Below are 18,263 nucleotides of genomic sequence, written 5' to 3' on the forward strand. Positions count from 1 at the left end.
GGAAACAATATTCTAATTTGAAACAACTTATTCAAAGGTGGCATTTGGAAATAAAACTACTCTACTGCAAATCCACCAAGCCAATTATTTAACCTGAATATTCTCCTTAGATGTTACTTCATCAGATATTGGTCAGATCTTCTGTCTAGTCTAGTCTAGCAGTACCAGCAATTCTTTCTAAGGCAGTGAAATATATATTAGTTTGTTAGAAATTTCCCTGTTTCAAGAAAAAAATTGTTTTGAAGAGCGCGACAATTCAACCTATCGGGAGCTGGTGCTGTGATGACAATTTTTCTCTCATTTCTTGAAGGCAGAATGACTTGCAATTTTTGCATGTAGAGCTGCAGGATGTCTAACCTATAACTGGATTCAGAATTTGTTGAAGTATGAATTCCCTTCCTCCCCCACCCCAAGAACCAAACGCTATTCTGTTATTCTATGATAAAAAAACAGGCGAGGTATATGAGGGCAGGGGAAACTGTGTGGTACTTCTCTTGCTGAGTGTCACGTGCAGCTGTAATTCATAGGATATTAATGTAATGCCAGATTCTTTTGGTTGTAGCTTATTTTCCAATACCCAGCGTGGAATCTTGCTATATCTTATCTTTTGTCTGAAGACAAAGAAGTGTAGGCATTTTTTGTAAATCCACCAAGGAAGAGGCTGTACTTTGGTAAAAATGATTTTTTTCTAATGTTAAGACAATTATAGAAGAATAATGTTTTGCAGAGTTAAATATTGAAGATCACTTTCTGAAGCAGGTTTTCTGGAAATTACCTGAAGGGCATTGATGATATAAAAAGGTTGTGTTTGTAGGTGTGTGATTTGTAAATATATACGGTCTGCAATGTAGATTTAGCTTTCTAATTGGTATACCTGTTGAACCTGCTCATTCTTGTACTGTTTTTTAATGACTTTTTTCTCTGAGGAAAAGAACTTTTCCATTCTGTTACTGTAGGTGCAGCAGTAGGTGGAGTAATAATTCTCAGAACGTTATAGTGTAATGCACAGCTCATACATGATCTCTAATTTCAGTAAAAACAAGGTTTGTAAAACCCGATTTGCTTATTGTTCATACCCTCCAAAATACTCAAGTTTTTAGAGCAGACCAAACTTTCTTCTCATTACTCAGATGAACAGGGCAGAAACTGTGCAATGGAATTTGGCCAGTTACTTTTGTGCTTTGACAGCATTGAAATGTCTGTGTAATGGACAGAAGTAACGAGGCTACTTTTGATTGAACAAGCCAAAAAGAGTGGGAGGGAGGAGGGCAAAGTGCAGTCCTCTCAATAGAGGAAATGATGAGTTAAATATGTTCTCTGAAGTTAAAGATGTACATATGTGCTGTTTAGCTGAAGCAAAAGAAGAGAACTGAGCAGAGAGAGAAGTAGTTATTTTTTCCCCTTCTTGCTTCCTAAAACAGTTTGGAAGGCCTATTAATTAAATAAGCATTATGTATTTTTCTAACATAAACTGCTCTGGTAGGCTTACAGCTGTCTATGGAAAATACTTGTGAAAATGAACAGAGTATTTCTGAGGGGTTGTCTTTGGCAGTATTGGTTTCTGTAGGCGCTTTATTTGGGCAACAGAAATCTTAGATGAGGCTACAAATGGCTGAACAGTCTGTAACTGATAGAAAGTTATTGTTAAAAGGACAGCCTTTTTACTTTAGTATGGCACTATTAAGTTAAACTTGTCTTTATTGCTGGAGCGATACTCTTCTCAGTGTTTCATTTTCAGTGTTTTACTCTTCTGCAGTACCCTTCCCTTTTCAGGAGACAAAGGAATAATTAATGGGGTAAAGAGTATAAACTTTCCTATGAAGTAGCATGTGTCTTAGAAAGACTTCCAAAACTTCATGCTGAGCAGATGTAATATAGAAACATCAGCCACTGGTAAAATGCTGACAGTGTCCTTTCCTCGGCAAGGTTTGGTTAGCCTTATGTTAGAGAGGATAACAGCATCATCTGGCTGAAGAGCAATTTTTCTCCCTGTGGAAGACTAGGAATGAATTTGTTTTCAGTTACCTTAAAGCAATCACATTAGTCTTAACTTTTTGATTTAAGGCATTCTCTTAAGGATTTAAGACATGGGTTTTCTATTAAATTCTTTACTGTTGTTTGCTGAACACTTAAAAAACATGATGTTTTACAGAGTCAAGCGAAGTTGCTTGCAGAGCAAAAACGATTTCCGTTTGCTACTGATAATGACAACACAAATGAAGAATTGGGTAAGATGCCGTATATAAAGTTTGTGCAGGTGAATTATGTGCTAATTATTAGCACTGAATGTTTTGAGACTAAACTGATGATCCCTTAGTGGTGCATTAATTTTAAAGTGATACTAATAAGCCTGAAAATACAATGAGTTTTCTCTGATCATACAAAGAAAATGTGTGTATCTTCCTAAAAATCTTTTCTGCTTTGCTCACTAGAATTCTTCACCATGTCTGCTTAAGCAGGTGTTCAAAAAGCATTTTGATTAAATCCTGTTAAACAGTCTCAGCTACTTCCTACTTCCCTTTTTCTGTCATTACTGATGACTAAAACTGTTCAAACATCCAGAAAATTTTACTGATGGAATATACTTTCTATCAAGCATAGATCTTTGATCTGTCTTCCCCTCTTCACACACTCTTCCCATCAAAGCTTATAGGCAGCAGGAAGGCTTTCTAAATTATGTCCTTATACAGGCTGCTACTTGATGTTTTTTCAAAGCACACTCAGCACAGAAAATGGAGGCATTTCAAATAAAGCAACAGGAAATACTTTTCTCAAAGGACTTGAGGAAGGAGTTACTTGCACTGCTTCTCCAAACTGGTATACTCTGTAGAAAGCAGAGGTGGTATGAGGCAGCAAAGAGATTGTTGAGGAAGTATGACAAGGAAGGCAGCAGACTGTCTTTTATATAAGAGCAAAGGGAGACTTTATTCATAAGTTGTCTAACAAAATTAAAACAATTGAGTAGTTTTTTGTTGACATAACTTCTGCCTTCATGGATTTATCCAGGAAAATTTGGGGGCTTAATCTTTTCTCATATTCCTAGCATACCTAACTATGTTCATAGAATCCTGCAGGGAATACCAAACTTCCATCCAGCAGAAAATATTTGATGCTTTTAGTATCTGCTCTGTAGACTTGGAAGACTATGCCAGAAGGTCCCTATCCTCATGTCTGGCCTATAGGCTGGCATCTACCTACCCACTTCAAGTATGTCATGGTGTGAGGAGCCTTCTTGTTTGTGTGTGTTACTTTTAACTGTTCTGAGGAAAAGTAGTGTGAAATGTATGGGGCATTCTGAAACAATGTTGGTACCCAGATACTTAGGCTAATCAACCATTGTTAACCCTTAGATTTTTCATAATAAAGTACTTCTATTTTTGTAGTATTTAATTAAAGGTTAAAAGATTAATTGAAGAGATAAAACTTAAAAAGAAGCTGATAGTGTATCAGCTACTAGCAGCCAATCACTTGCCATAGTTTTACAGACATAGTCTATGACCTCCTGTGTTTTGCCAAGTCTTGGATAAACAAAATAAACTCATTATCAGCAAGACAATGAGTCTTCATTATCTTGCTTCCTCCAGTTTTTTCCTTTATACTGGCATGGTTGAGTTGATTTTATTTTATGTGCCAACTGTTCTGTGTTCTGGGATTGGAACTGTAAAGATGATACTAAGAACTGTGTAGTCTTGGAGGAGAATGAAATGAGGAAAATTCAAGAGCTCTTCAACCTGTCCTTCACTCTGCTGGTTTTCTTTCCTTTTTTGGCAATGCTATGTGTCTGTACCAAGTAAAGCTTTTTATGTATTGAGGAAAAAGTTTATATTGCACACAAATACTTCCTTCTGCATAATAGAAATGCTCCAAAAATGAGGCAAGCTCTGGATTAAGTGTATTTCTTATTTCTCTTTCATTCAACTTTTTTCCTCCTTTAATGAGCAGAGCTTAGCAACACTGCCAAAACAATGTGGCTCTGCCTGCATGAAAGATAAGTGTCTGTGTCCTGTTAAGAATACCTTTGTTCTAACTGGCTTATTTGTCTCTTGTCTTATTGGTCTCATGTTTGAGTAAATAATTAAGCCGATAGGCGCGTCTTTCATTCTGTTCGGATGACTGCTAAAACTCATTAGAAGTATGGGGAAAGGTGAATTCCTGCTCTTAGTTCTGCTGTCAGCTGTTCGTGTGAACTGCCTGGGGAGAAGTTGTACTCTAACTTCCATTGCTCTGGTCTGCAAGATACTTGGTTTTTGTGGGCAGTGTAGACAGAACTTAGTCCAGAGTTAAGAACTGAGAGAGATTAAAATGTGTGAAATGAAACAATCTTGAGAGATTCAGCTGTCAGAACTGAACTTCAGTCACACAAGCCACAACCACAACTTGTGACTTGACTGTATTTTTATATCTTGTGGAGATTACAGGAACATGTTTCTAAAACAGTGGTCTGTTTCTTTTTTAAACACTTGGCTTCTACTCCAAAGCAAGGATATATACAAGAACTTTAAAGCTTTTCATAGTTTTAACATGGGTAAAGATTCTGTAGTTTTTCAATCTCATTTTTATAAATAATGGAATCACTTTAGTTGAGGTTTTTCTAGATAATTCAAATGAAGGAAAAACTTACTGAGCTAGTAAAGTTTAGCAAAATGTGTACAAACAAGTACAATCAGATGTTCTCTAATAGAATTATCAAAAAAAGTTAGCCAGTGTTAGCCAGGCTCGCTTATAATTGAGAAAGCAGCTAGGGCTGCTAAATGGGGTCATGGTACCTTTCCTGGTCCTAAGTACTTTAGAAGCAAACATGGACCCTTTCCTGAACAACTTGTAAAAAGCAGAGAAAAAACCCCAAACAAACCACAAAACCCAAAAACAATTCTGATGAGCACAGCATGAACTGAGTAATTAACGAATGCTAGGTAATGGTTGAGGGAAGTCATTTGAGTGGTAGCTCAGAAATCATTTGACTACTTAAATTTTCAGTGCGGTGTAGGAACCTGTATTAAATACAAGCAAATTGTAAAATGTATTTTAAAATATCAGATTTTTTGCTGTTTTATTTACATTTGTAATTTTTTGTTAGCAATTGCTTACGTGTTGATTGGCAACGGTTTGTATGATGAAGCCATACGACATTTTTCAACAATGCTGCAGGTAAGTTTTCTGTTTGGACCCCTAAACAAATAATTTTATGAAATTATCCATTACAACGTATGGCTTTTACTAAAACAAAGAGTCAATTAAGGATTTTTAAAATGAGAGTAATTATTCTATTATTTGTTCATTTTTTTCCATCCAAACGTAAGCATACTCTTAAAATCAGGTGATTCAGTACCTTGGTTATTTGGTGAATACTTTTTATGGCACTTTGGCAAAAAAAGAAAAAGCATCTTCAGAAACCTGACCTGTGCAGATTTGAAGTTCCATTAATTGCCCTCTTAATGGGTAGGCTGAGATATTTTAATGTGGATTTTTTTGGGTGACAGTCAGCATGTTGCCAGTCACATCAGAAAAAAAGCTGACAGAGATCACTTATTGCTAGTGGCAAGTACCGCATTGCTTTCACAATGATAAGTGTTTTTGTATGCTGGGTTTATCCTTCTTCTTCAGTGGTAAGCATTTGATGAGTTTAATATATAAGTAAAATATAACTAATACTTCAGCATTTTTTTTTCTGACCAAACTAAAGAATTCAGAATCTTCTTCTATGAAGTAGAAGGTAGCCACTTTTAAAACAAGACCAACCCCAACAGTTTAAAAGCTTCAACTAAAGCTGATTTCAAAATACTGTATTTTTATGGCTAAGAACCTGGGACTACCAGAAGCACGGACCTGCTTTTTGATCTAAACTGACTGTAGTACACAAATGCAAGCTGAAAGTAATACTTCAAAAACAAGCTTTTTTTTTTTTTTAACTCAAATACCATATGGCTCGTACTTAAATTGAGTGAAAGTGTGGTGATCTAATGGAATTTTTCCAGGGAATTTATCAGAGGACCAGAATGTGTTTTGTTGGTGTTTTTTTGTTTGTTTGTTTTAGGTGTTTAGTGATTTCTGTCTTTGATTTGTTTTTAATGTGAGGAATTATTTTTTTTTTAACCCTAATGAGAAATCCCGCTTCAAAAACCACCAAATTTATATACTGTTTCCTGCCTTCTCTTTATTAAGAAGGAAACTTAATATAAGTGAAGATAAGCAAGATACAGTGACTGTAGAAAGATACTGTGAGAAGTGTGTATATAGTAGAGTAGCTTTGCAATGCACACGTCGGTTGAAATGAATATCATGCCTATCGTGCCTGAAAGGCTGTAAAGTGGTTATTGTTCAGTCTGTCTTCCATAAGGCAATTTTAAATACATATGAAGTGAGTATTAAAACATTTAACAGAACAAAACAGCCTTGCTTAGCTGGTGTATTACAAGCAGGGAGGTTACCTGAAGTTGATGTTGGCAAGTGTACAACTGGAATCAGCTCAAGTCTGGCACTCTGCCAGCATTGGTGTGCCATGTATCTGTTGTTTTGTCAATGAAAGAATTTGTTTCTTGGCAGTTGTCGCAGGTAAATGAGACCAGGCCTATGCTACAAACTTTTGTAGCACAGCTGTGTTAGTTGCACGTGTGAAGGCGGTGTGATTCCTGACTGGTTTTCAGGGAAACTGACTGCATAGGCATTGTTGTGCCAAGAAAACCAGTTTTGCTGTTGTAGTGCTTCAAATTTGGATGGGAAACCATGGCTGGAGTAAGTAACATTGAACAAAAAGTAGATTCACTATGTAAGATATATCCCTAGTTGGTGCCTGAGTTGGAAAGCCGGGGACTTAAATCTAACCCAAGGAAGGTTTGTTTGAATTTCGCAGAACTATTTTGGCAGAATACCTCTAGTCTTAGTTGCTGACTGAATGCAAATTTCATCAGGATGTCACAATTTCCTGCTTCCTAATTTTAAATCTTAAATTTAAATTTATGAATAAAATGGACTTTGAGTGGCTGAGTTGTATTTGTTTATCACTTCAGTGACATTAGACAAAAGTTGTTATAGGATTACCAATAACGTTACAATTAATGAAGTTTGGACAACAGACTGTACTAATGTGTACATAGCTTCTGATAGGTGGTCACTGACACTATAATGCACTCTGTTTAGCTCATTTTCAGACACATACTCCAGAACAATTCCAGTAAATTGCATTGGAAGTTGTGAGCATATGGAAGTATGGACTATAATACAATCAGTTTCTTTGCCTGACAACTGTGATTGTTCATTGCTTACTACTTAAGATCAGCAAGAATTAAATACATATTGAAGAAAGATACCTTTTTAAAAACCAAAACAAACAAACCAAAAAATCCCACAACTGATTATTGTATTCATTTTTAATCTTAACAGGAAGAACCAGAGCTGGTTAGTGCAATTTATGGACGAGGGATAGCATATGGAAAAAAAGGACTACATGTGAGTAGATAATTATTTAAATTAACATGTGACTGAATTATTTGAATCCAAACTATAAGAAGGCCTGTAACAGGAGGAGCTAGACTGATTAGAACTTGATAGGTACATCCCAAAGTCTTTGTGCTGTCCTTCTGTAATGATGTGTCCATCCGTTGGTAGGTGCTCCATAACATAGAGGGATTTAGTGGATCATGTTGCTCAAGCCATGGCTACATTTGCTTTGTGGGACCATGGAAGTAAAGCAGCATGAAGCAAGGGTGCTAAAGGAGAATATAGGCACAATTGTGAGTGGTGGATAGTAAGGCTGGGAGCCACAGCCACTTGAAAGAGTTATCTAATAAGATAACAGGCAGTATCTTGCCTCTGAGAGGCAGGTTTATGAAGTCCCACTGAATTTGTCTCCCCATCTAGTCTGTATTTGGAAACAAAAAGGTCTTTTATTGCAACTTGGAAGCATTGTCAGCTCTTGCAATCCAGTAGGCTTTATATTGCTTCTTGATTGCCTATGCCTCTTGATACGTATACCACCTTGAAGTTGTTCCAAAAAATTCAAAGTTAAATTACTTACAGTTATAGCTGACTGCTCAAACAATTTCCTGAGCAAAAATAAGTTTAAAAGTAAACTATGGTCCTTGAGTTTGTGTCCTGTTGAATCATGATTGAATGGTTGCTGAAAGAAAGAATAGTTGAATAACTCCTTGAAAATTTCCTTTGTGCAGAATATTTAATTCTTTGGTGGTGCTGACAGGAGCTTGAAGTCCCTCATATTTGCACGTTTTTAACACCATCATGAGTTTGTTTTCTCAGTTCGGCTAGATGTTGAGACAGCTTCACTTCATAAAAGTTTCTGTGAGCGACACTTTAAAGACACAAATATGATGTTCAGCACGTGCAAAATCTCTTTGCCTTGAAAAAGGATAAAAAGATCAATGAAATCTAATACAGAACTTGCTATATAACCAGTTTGGATTTCTTTTCCCAATTAAGTAACTGCTTCCATCCTACTAAGGACAATATCAAAATTTAGATAGGCAAGATGCTGATGGCATCAACCCATTCACCAGTACTACTTGGATTAAGTTGCAGACAGTACTGGTGAAAACACTGGTGGGTGAGAGTATGCATGTGTGTTGGAGTTCAGGTGAGAGCTTGAGCCAGTTTTGCTGCCAAGAAGGGTACCTATGGAGCTGTAAACCTAATGTTTATTCAGAGTTATATATAATAAATTATTAGAGGTACAGCACAAAGATGATGTGTACAAGTTAAGTTTATTTTTCTTGTTTATAGCAGATAGATGCAGGGTTTTTTTCAGCTATTTGTAGACTACTGCATCTTAATGTTATTAGCAAAGGTGTGAAGGGCTGTTAATGTAAACCGATACACTTTCAGAAACTTATCCAATCTAGTTGTCCTTCAGTCTTCAGAGTATGTTACTCTTAAGTATGCACAGTTGTTTACCTTGTTTATTTTTCTCCTTTGCAGGATATGAAAAATGCTGAACTTGCTCTGTTTGAGCTCAGTAGGGTGATTAGTCTAGAACCAGATCATCCTGAAGTATTTGAACAGCGAGCAGAAGTGAGCATTTTTTGTCTCTCTTCAGATTTTTGGAGAAGTTGCAATTATACAGTGTTTTCAAGTATTTCTTCACTGATTTAATGACTAAACCTCTTATCTGTGTTTTTCTGTGAACATTCCTCCTGTCTTTTAAAATATACATAGTTGCTTTTAAACAGTGTAATTTGTGGAATGTTTATTTTTAAAATGAAACATGCACCATATGGAGTTACTTTAGCCAATAGAATAGCATATATTATGTCTAAGTGTTTAGTTTTTGACATACTATATAGCAAGATCATGTGGGTTTAGTTTTTTTTTTAATATAATGAATCAAAATATCACTTGAACCTTACTATTTGCACTTAGTGTCACTTTAGTAAATCTATTGCTAGGACTAGTTTGTAAAATGCCAAACTTGTAAAGAATGAGTTTTTAATCAAATTTTTTGGTTTTATGTTCGTGCATGTAAGTTACCTATCATTCAGATACACAGATTTTTTTCATTTTGAAAATCATGTTTTGTTTTGCCAATTAAATTACAGAAAATGGATTTCTAGAAGCAGCTTTGTAGGAAAATCAAAAGCGTAAATATTAAAGTCAGCATACTGTATAATGATAACTGCCATAATATGAAATTGTAATTCACAATTTTCATGTTTTTAATCATTTGTTAATAATCTTGATCTAAAAATGTGAAAAGCATTCAAATAATTGGAAAGTAGACTATTTTCCATTGGAGGGAATATTTTGTCAAAATAAAAAGGTTTATGAGAGTACTTTAATTACATTTTCAGTTGAATGTGTTGAAATAACTTGAAATAGAGTATTTTGCTTTGGCTGACTTGTTTTTATTTGGAATACTAGGTTTCTGCAAATGTTATTGGTGATGTTCCTGTACACGGATTTTTTTTTTTTTTGAGAATAAAAATTTCAGACTTTCAGACTTTCCCTTTGATAGGGGTTTAAAAACGCTAAGAACTGGAATTTGTAGAACTTTACAGCCTGTTCTAGCAAATACAGTTACTCTGTTACAGCTGAACATGAAAAAGAATAATTTTATTTCTAAAACAAATCTATTCAGCCTGTTTGCTCTAAACTATGGTTTTGTTTCATACTCCTAGATATTGTCCCCACTAGGACGAATCAGTGAAGCATTATCTGATCTCACCAAAGCTATTCAGCTACAACCATCAGCACGGCTCTACAGGCACAGAGGTACCCTTTACTTCATATCCGAGGTTAGTGGATTTTGCGGATTCTGTTTGGTTTTGGTTGTGTGGATGTTGTTGATTATTTTGTTGTTGTTTGTACCAGTTGTTAACTTTTGTTCAAGAGCTTCTTTTCTATTTAAATTAAAAAACAAAATAACAACAAAAGCCTTGATTTTTCCTGTAGTTGACTTTCTGACAGTTCAGGGGTATTTCTTCAAGTATTTCATCTGTATATCTATTTAATGCAGAGAATCAGAGGGCACGAACCTTGCATGCACATCTCAGATTGTTTTGTGTGTTTGAGGAGACATGAATTTGACTTGATTTATAACCTACAGCTGCATTTAAGTAGTATTGTTAAATGCCAGTCTAAAAAGGAAAACAGTTATGGCCAAGGCAGTAACTGCCCTACATACTTAAAAACCCCCACACCATACAACAAACAAACAAACTCCACAAAGATGCTTTAATGTAAAACAAGTAACTTTATCTTCAAAGACTGTGTGAATACTAAATAGCTGATTTCCGACTTTATTCTTCTGATTTCACTCTGTTTCCAGCTATTTTTCCACTTACTTTACTATATTTTATATAGGACTTGCCGTAAAAGTTGGAAATGTATTGTGCGTTCCTTATTCTTTGATATTCTGACTGCCAGTTGACAATCGTTGCTACTTAGCCCTGAGACTGACTTCGTATATTAAACAAAATTCTGTAGTTTACTTTTATGAAAATAAAAGTATGTATTCCTGTATTTGTATGGACTTTCCTCTCTCATCTAAAATCTACTTTATCACAGGATTATGCAACAGCCCATGAAGATTTTCAGCACTCATTGGAACTGAACAAAAATCAGCCTATAGCTATGCTTTATAAAGGCTTAACCTTTTTTCACAGAGGACTTTTGAAGGTAAATCTATGTTAAATAATAGTTCATGTAGAACAATATCCTCCGTTTGAAGTTACTTCTTTAAAATTGTAGAAATATCATAGGTGTTGATATACGTATTTTTCTCTCACATAAGGAAGACTTTTTAAGGCAAAAGAGCGCAAGCAAAATGAAAAGGTGCCATTGCTGTCTGTAATACTTCATGGTATGGCATGTAAATACTGCTGGTCTTGCTGTATCTTGGTAAATCAGTGATAACTGACATGTTTATGGAGTGATGTTTGTATGGAAAGGTGTTTATGGAAAGGTGTTTGTATTTGGCATCTCTGCTAATATCTGTATGGTTGTATTCAAAATTTCTTTCCATGAAATGGAGACTCCCTAGGTTTTATGAAGGGGAAAGGGATGAAGAGGAAAATAATTTTAGTCTTCCTTGAATGAGCTGGAATGTAATCAAGGAAACTGCTGATAGAGCCCTGCATCTGTGCATGTGTATTTCAGTTATGTTGATTCTGAAATGCTCGTATCTAAATTGAGGGAACATAGTTGTTCCCTCAGATTCTAAAATCAGCAGGGAAGTAAGTTCTTCCCATGCTTTTTTTAATGTTTCACCATTTTCTGACTCAGAACTTCTCTGTTTTATGTGTAGTAATATTGCACCTGTTTCTTGCTTGTAAAGTATTTAGAGATACTGCTGCAGTTTTTCTGAGGGGAGAGTAATTAGACAAGATGTCTAAAATCCTCAGTTTGAAAAGTGAGGAAGCAACTCTGTGATTCCTAAATTCCAACAGAGTGGAAGCTTTTTTTTAACCTCTGCTAACAGTTTGGGATTCATTAAGAGTTGTATGAAGAAATGCTGACAGAACCTGGAGAGAACCCAGGACTTCTGAGTTTCAGCCCAGTATCTTTCATAGGCAACAACTGCATGTTTTTGTGTTTGGGTTTTTTTTGTGGGGGATTTTTGTTTGTTTGTTTGTTTTTGTTTTTTTTTTTTAGCAAACAGGATAATTCTCCATTTTCCTAGTACCCAAGCTGGTATTTTTTTCCACACTCAGTGAGTGTATGCTGCGAGAACTTCAGGCCGTCATTGAACTTACTGTCTGTATCTTATTGCAGTCAAATGAGTTGATTGCAAATAATAGCCTGATTGAATTTCTGATTTTTGGTGTAGGCAGCAGAGAGCCCAGAAAGTGATGGTGGAAATATAACTGACAAGGATAAATAATGTCTCAATTTGCAAAACAGAAGCAATGTTTTCCTCTTTCTGATATGCAGATCAACACATTTCTGTACCACCACCTCTTCCCCCCCCAGTTTATTTTCTCAAAAGAAGTGTCTTCCGTCTCTAATACTGAAGTTTTGAGAGATTGTGACTGAGTGGCTTTTCATCCCCACGTATACCTTAGCTTCCAGTCAGGTTCAGACTGCCTCTTAAAGGAAGGCTATACTCATAATCTGTTAGGTTTTACTAGGCTTGCTGAAAACTGAGATTTGGGGTGAGGGTGTCAGAATGTTCATTTTTGAGTGAAAAGAGATGGTTGCCTTTGGATCGTTGCTTTTGGGAATAATCTTGGATTTAAAACTTATCTAGAGGACATGAGCCTATCAGTAATGGTAGGTGATTATCTTATATTTTTGTTCAGTAGATATTTTTGTGCATGTTGTAGTGCTCCGAATATATTTGATAGTTTTTCTGAATAATAATCTCTAAATTGACTGAAGATACCAATGATTCTTTCCTTACGGCATTTAATTTCTTGTACTATAGACTTCAAGATGCTTTTCAGGCATTCCTTCATAATATAAAGTAGTTGATTATTCCATCCTTAATTCTAAGTCTCAGTACTGTGTTTGCCAATTTATATAGCCAGTCCAGTTAAAAAACCTGAGTTCTTAATCAAATCCTTTGAAGAGAAAGATTTGTTTGAACGTATGCATGTAATTATTTTTAGCTATTTTATTTTTATTACATTGTACTCCTCACAGCAGCAGTACATGCTATCGTGTGAGGATGATCACTTACTCTGTAACCCGTCAAGAGAGTGTTTGCTAACTGTGCAACTAACACAGAATGCAATAACACAATGAAAGGCAGAGTAAAGATTTGAAGGAGTCTTTCGGACTGCAAGAATTAAGAGGTGTATTATGAATGAAGAAGGAAGACTGTAAGGAGAGACTGCTTTGCCTTAGGGCCCAGACTGAGCTTTGAAAGGAAACTCTGAAGGGATTTAATCTCTGAATTCTACTAAAATGCTAAAAGAATCACTCATTCCCGTAGCATATTAGACAAAGGAATTCCAGCTAAGTCTGTCACTACCGTAAAGAATGTTGCAATATTTCATTTGTTATATAATGATTATTATGCTATAGATTTTGTAATAAATTCATGGCTTGTTTGTTCCTTCCGAAGATTGTGACAAATAACTGTAAATCCATGGCTAGTAACTACTAAGGATGCTAAAATTAAATGAATAGAGTAAGTGACGAATTTTTCTGTTGGTGTCTTTCTGTAGGAAGCCATTGAATCATTCAAAGAAGCTCTGAAGCAGAAAGCAGACTTCATAGATGCATATAAAAGTTTGGGACAAGCCTACAGGTAATTGCATTCAGAAATAGTTTTAAAGTCAGTTTTCTATCTGATTGTGATCTTTAAAATGCACTTTAAGTTTTACACGTTTGTTACAAAGCTGTGCAGAATCATATGTGTATTTCGTAGCTCCTACAGCCAGTATGGCTATGTCAGGATATGTTCAATATAAATAATTTCTAGGTTTGCTTTGTATTTTTAATTCAGTCTCCAGTAGCTCTTTGAGTCTCCCAGGCTCAAAGGTTAGGTAAATGGCATTTTTCAGTAAGATGTGTTTTAGGTATGCTAAATGATTTTTAAACAATGGAAATGGTTAATACAAACTGTTGGTTAATGTGCTCATTAGTTGCCATCTGATATTATTGTGCTACTTAAATTTATTAAAAACTCATTGCATAGTGTGTATCATTTTATAGAACTGGTAGATCCTGTATCAATCTCTCACCAAAGAGATTTACAGTTCTGAGAATGTAGCTAATTTCCTGTTTAGGGTATATTTAATATAGACACGTAGTTTCTTACCTATTAATCAAATAATTTAAAAACCCCAATCTTTATTTAGTGATGTAACTAGTCACTTTTTTCTTTTTTTAATTTACATTAAAGAGAAAATAATTTAATTTATAGTTGAATAAAATGTATTACTTTAAAGGTGGTCTGCAGATAACTACTAAGGAGAAAATTACATATGGCTTGTATATAACAAGACAAGAACATAACATAGTCAGCAACTGAATACCTCTGCCCATTGTAGTTCTTTTCCCAACCTGCTGTTTCTTGTCAGCTTTCTATTTCCTGTTTTACATTTTTATTTTTAGAAAACACTGATCTACAGCATAGATGCTGCTGCAACATAAAGGGCTTTTGTGTAGCAAGGGTTAAGTTGGGTAGGGTTGGTGTGCAAGCATTATATGATCATGTGCTCTTTTTCTTCAGGCTTTATGCTTCCTTCAGCATACAGAACATGCAATATTCACTGAAGGCAGTGTCAATTAAATTTTTTTGTTGTTGTTATATTTGCTTTGTGGACTTGTGCCTAATTTACCACAGTATCAAAATGCTGAACTCAATGTAGAATCACTAATTTGCTTATGAGTTTTTCTGTGGTACTTGTTATTGTGGTGAGTAAGTACTTTCAAGGGGCTAAATAATAGTAATTTAGCCTGGAAGACAGGCAGTTGCCTTCTTACGTTTCCAATAAATACCTTAACTTTTTTGTTTTGTATTTGGATGTGGGACTGCCTCTCTAGTTGATCAGCTGTTCTACCCTGTGCCCAAGAAACCTTAATCTGAAGAAGTTTTATTTTGAAGGAGAGAAAAAAGCAAGCCTTAAAATGTCTCATTTTGCACTGCATTGTTGTTTTACAAAGCAAAAGTCACTTAACTGGAGTATTCCTAATCAGCTTAAATTTGTTGCTTTTATTCCCTCTCACTGTCCCCTGCCTCTGAAAGTTCTCTGATCCTCAGGAAATAATAGGGGAAGGAATGTAAAGAAATCTACCTCTTCCTCTTTTTTCTTTTTTCTTTTTTTTTTTTTGAGAACTTAATGTACAAAGCACAATTACTGTTGACTCTTCTAAATGCTCAGCAGTTAGAGAAGGCTAGAAGCTGAATAGAATATTCTTTAATAATTGAGGACACTGTAACTAGTGACCAACTATGATAAGTCTGAATTACTTTCCCATGAACACTCAGGTCTTAAAGCACGCGGAAATAATCATCTCATTTCTCCAGGGCACTGTTCACTTCAGCTGTCAAATTCTTCTTCCTTTCTAAAATCTTGTATTTTAAGTTCAGACTTTCTTTCTTCTGCATCAAATAAGTTTCAAATACAGTGCTTAAAAATATCTTATAAAGAATTCTTTTTATAGTGGAAGTAGACAACTCTTAGTCCGATTTGCCCTTCTGTACAACATGAGTTACAGCATTTTACCTATTAATTCCTGCTTCAAATCTAGTGACTTCAGTGTTCGTGCATTTATTTGAAACTAAAGAGCTGTGGTTAATCACTGTTCTGTCTAAAAATTATTTTTGGCAAATGTATTTAAAACTAGTAAATCTTGTTTGTTTTTTCTGGCATTGGTCTTGTTTGGATTAATTTAATCTAATATAATTTGATGTGGAAAGAATTTCATGATCTTAAACTTAAAAAATCAGCGTACTGGATAAAAAAAACCTGAATAAAAATTAAGTTGTGTACTATTTCTATTTTAATTTTTTTTATGATAGTTTCTCCATGGCTATTTTTACTAAAAGCTGTCCTGCCCATGGAGTAATTCCAGTCAATGCGTTTTTAGTTAGTTTCAGCTTTCAAACACCATATGCTTTCTTCTTATTCAGCATTTAAGTAGTTAGTATACTTTGAAAAATGCGTTTATATTTAGAAGTTAAAAAGACCTGTCATAGTGTTGTGGTTTAACCCCAGACGGCAACTAAGCACCACACAGCTGCTTGCTCACTCCCCCCCCAGTGGGATGGGGGAGAGAATCAGAAGGGTAAAAGTGAGAAAACTCATGGGTTGGGATAAAGACAATTTAATAGGTAAAGCAAAAGCCACACACGCATGCAAAGCAAAGCAAGGAATTCATTCACTCCTTCCTATGGGCAGACAGGTGTTCAGCCATCCACAGGAAAGCAGGGCTCCATCACACATAATGGTTACTGGGGAAGACAAATACCATCACTCCGAACATCCCCTCCTTCCTTCTTCTTCCCCAGCTTTATATGCTGAACATGACTTCATATGTTAGGGAATAGCCCTTTGGTCAGTTGGGGTCAGCTGTGTCCCCTCTCAACTTCTTGTGCACCTCCAGCCTACTCACTGGTGTGGTGGGGTGAGAGGCAGAAAAGGCCTTGACTCTGTGTAAGCACTGCTCAGCAATGATGAAAACACCCCTGTATTATCAACACTGTTTTCAGCACAAATCCAAAACATAGCCCCACAGTAGCCGCTATGAAGAAAATTAACTCTATCCCAGCCAAAACCAGCACACATAGATAGTGTTTCCAAGAATGCTTTCTGTGGAAGTTTTGTTTGTTTTAGTTTCTGAGGAAGTACCATAGGTATGTGTTTTTGTGGTTTATGTCCGCTGAGGATTGTGAAGACTTGTAGTCTTTTGGGGTTGTATTTCAGAGTACACATTTCTGGGAGTGAAAAACTCTGTGCAGCTGTTCTGTTATTACCACTGAAGAACAGTTGCAGAATTACTGCTTTTGTTAAAGAAATTTTCCATTATTACTGTTTTCCTCTTTAATGATATCCCCTCTGGATGTGTTAAAACAACTTTTAACAAGTAATTTCGTTGTCACTGTTGCCTTCTATATTCTTCACTTTCCACTTTATGGAATCGCCTAGAGAACTTGGCAACTTCGATGCTGCTACAGAGAGCTTCCAGAAGGCTTTGCTGCTAAATCAAAATCATGTTCAGACATTACAGCTCAAAGGAATGATGCTTTATCATCATGGTAGCTTAGATGAAGCACTAAAGAATTTTAAGGTAAGCAGGCCCTAAGTAAATACAAAATTAAAATATTTTAACAAGGGCTAGTATTCAACAAGTGCAATGAGATGGACAAATGTCAAAGTTTTTCATTCTGAATGTGTATGTGCATTTGAACGAAAATTTTTTTGTGAAGTCTGTCTTAAAAGATGTCTAAAACCTTATGGCTTTTAATTAAAAATGGATTTTTTTTTTTTTAAACTAAGATACTTCCTTTAACTGTTTTATGAATTTCTAAAATCAAGCTTGGGTTGAAATGTTTTATCTGTTTTTTGTGTTCTTGCTAATATTTTAGTTTGGGTTGGAATCTGAAGTTTTTCTCATATCTGACAGAAGAAGGAATGTAGTTTTCTTTGTAATTTTAAGCTTAAAATAAGCAGACAAAGTTCCAATATTTATTTAATTTTTCTGAGGTATTTTCTTTGTTTTGAAAAACTCAGAATATGTTGCAATTCATTGAGCCTGTAAAATTGTGTGTGTTTCCATAGGTAAACAAAATCTTGCCCCTCTCCATTGGCATTAAATAACAGCCTCGTTTTGTAGACAGAACAATAAAGGCACATATTAATCATATGTCCACATCCTTAAAACAAGGAATTAAATAAGATGTGGAAATGATTACAACCCTTTTTGAGTGAGTGTGTGCTTATCCCAAGGAAAACACTTTATGGGCATTGTTACGTATTTACCTTCTATAACACAATTTGTAGATACTAGTGTAATTGAAAAGATATTTCAACTTCTAAGATGGAGGTGCTCTTCTAAAGATACGTAATTGCTAGAAGAATCAGAGCATTAATTTTTTAATAATAAATATGAATTTGTTGTGTTTAACATATAGTAAATAGTTGACTAACATAATGAAGTGTACTAATGCATGAACTAGCGAAGATAGGGATGGAAGAAATGGCACGATCTATATGTTGAACTAGCCAAAAATGACTTGTTACTAATATTGTCAGGAGTATGTTTTGTCTAATTTCGTTCAAATAACGTTGAAACTTCTGTAGTGCTAATATCATTAGAGCAAATATGATCTATTTTCATAACAATTAAAGTGTGATCAAAAGCAT

General features: G+C 35.2%; 1 protein-coding gene across 2 annotated transcripts in view; it reads left to right on the forward strand.

Moving 5' to 3' along the window:
* Nucleotides 1–18,263, forward strand: part of TTC13 (tetratricopeptide repeat domain 13) — a 43,792-nt gene that overhangs the window by 4,644 nt on the left and 20,885 nt on the right. For both annotated transcript variants that reach the window (XM_072856311.1, XM_072856312.1), the window contains exons 3-10: nucleotides 2,153–2,228; nucleotides 5,078–5,148; nucleotides 7,381–7,446; nucleotides 8,929–9,021; nucleotides 10,125–10,241; nucleotides 11,014–11,124; nucleotides 13,617–13,699; nucleotides 17,046–17,187. In XM_072856311.1, the coding sequence (XP_072712412.1) occupies nucleotides 2,153–2,228; nucleotides 5,078–5,148; nucleotides 7,381–7,446; nucleotides 8,929–9,021; nucleotides 10,125–10,241; nucleotides 11,014–11,124; nucleotides 13,617–13,699; nucleotides 17,046–17,187 (759 nt within the window). The remainder of the gene's footprint in view (nucleotides 1–2,152; nucleotides 2,229–5,077; nucleotides 5,149–7,380; nucleotides 7,447–8,928; nucleotides 9,022–10,124; nucleotides 10,242–11,013; nucleotides 11,125–13,616; nucleotides 13,700–17,045; nucleotides 17,188–18,263) is intronic.

This window comes from Ciconia boyciana, chromosome 3 (assembly GCF_034638445.1).
Source record: "Ciconia boyciana chromosome 3, ASM3463844v1, whole genome shotgun sequence".
NCBI classification, from domain to species: domain Eukaryota; kingdom Metazoa; phylum Chordata; class Aves; order Ciconiiformes; family Ciconiidae; genus Ciconia; species Ciconia boyciana.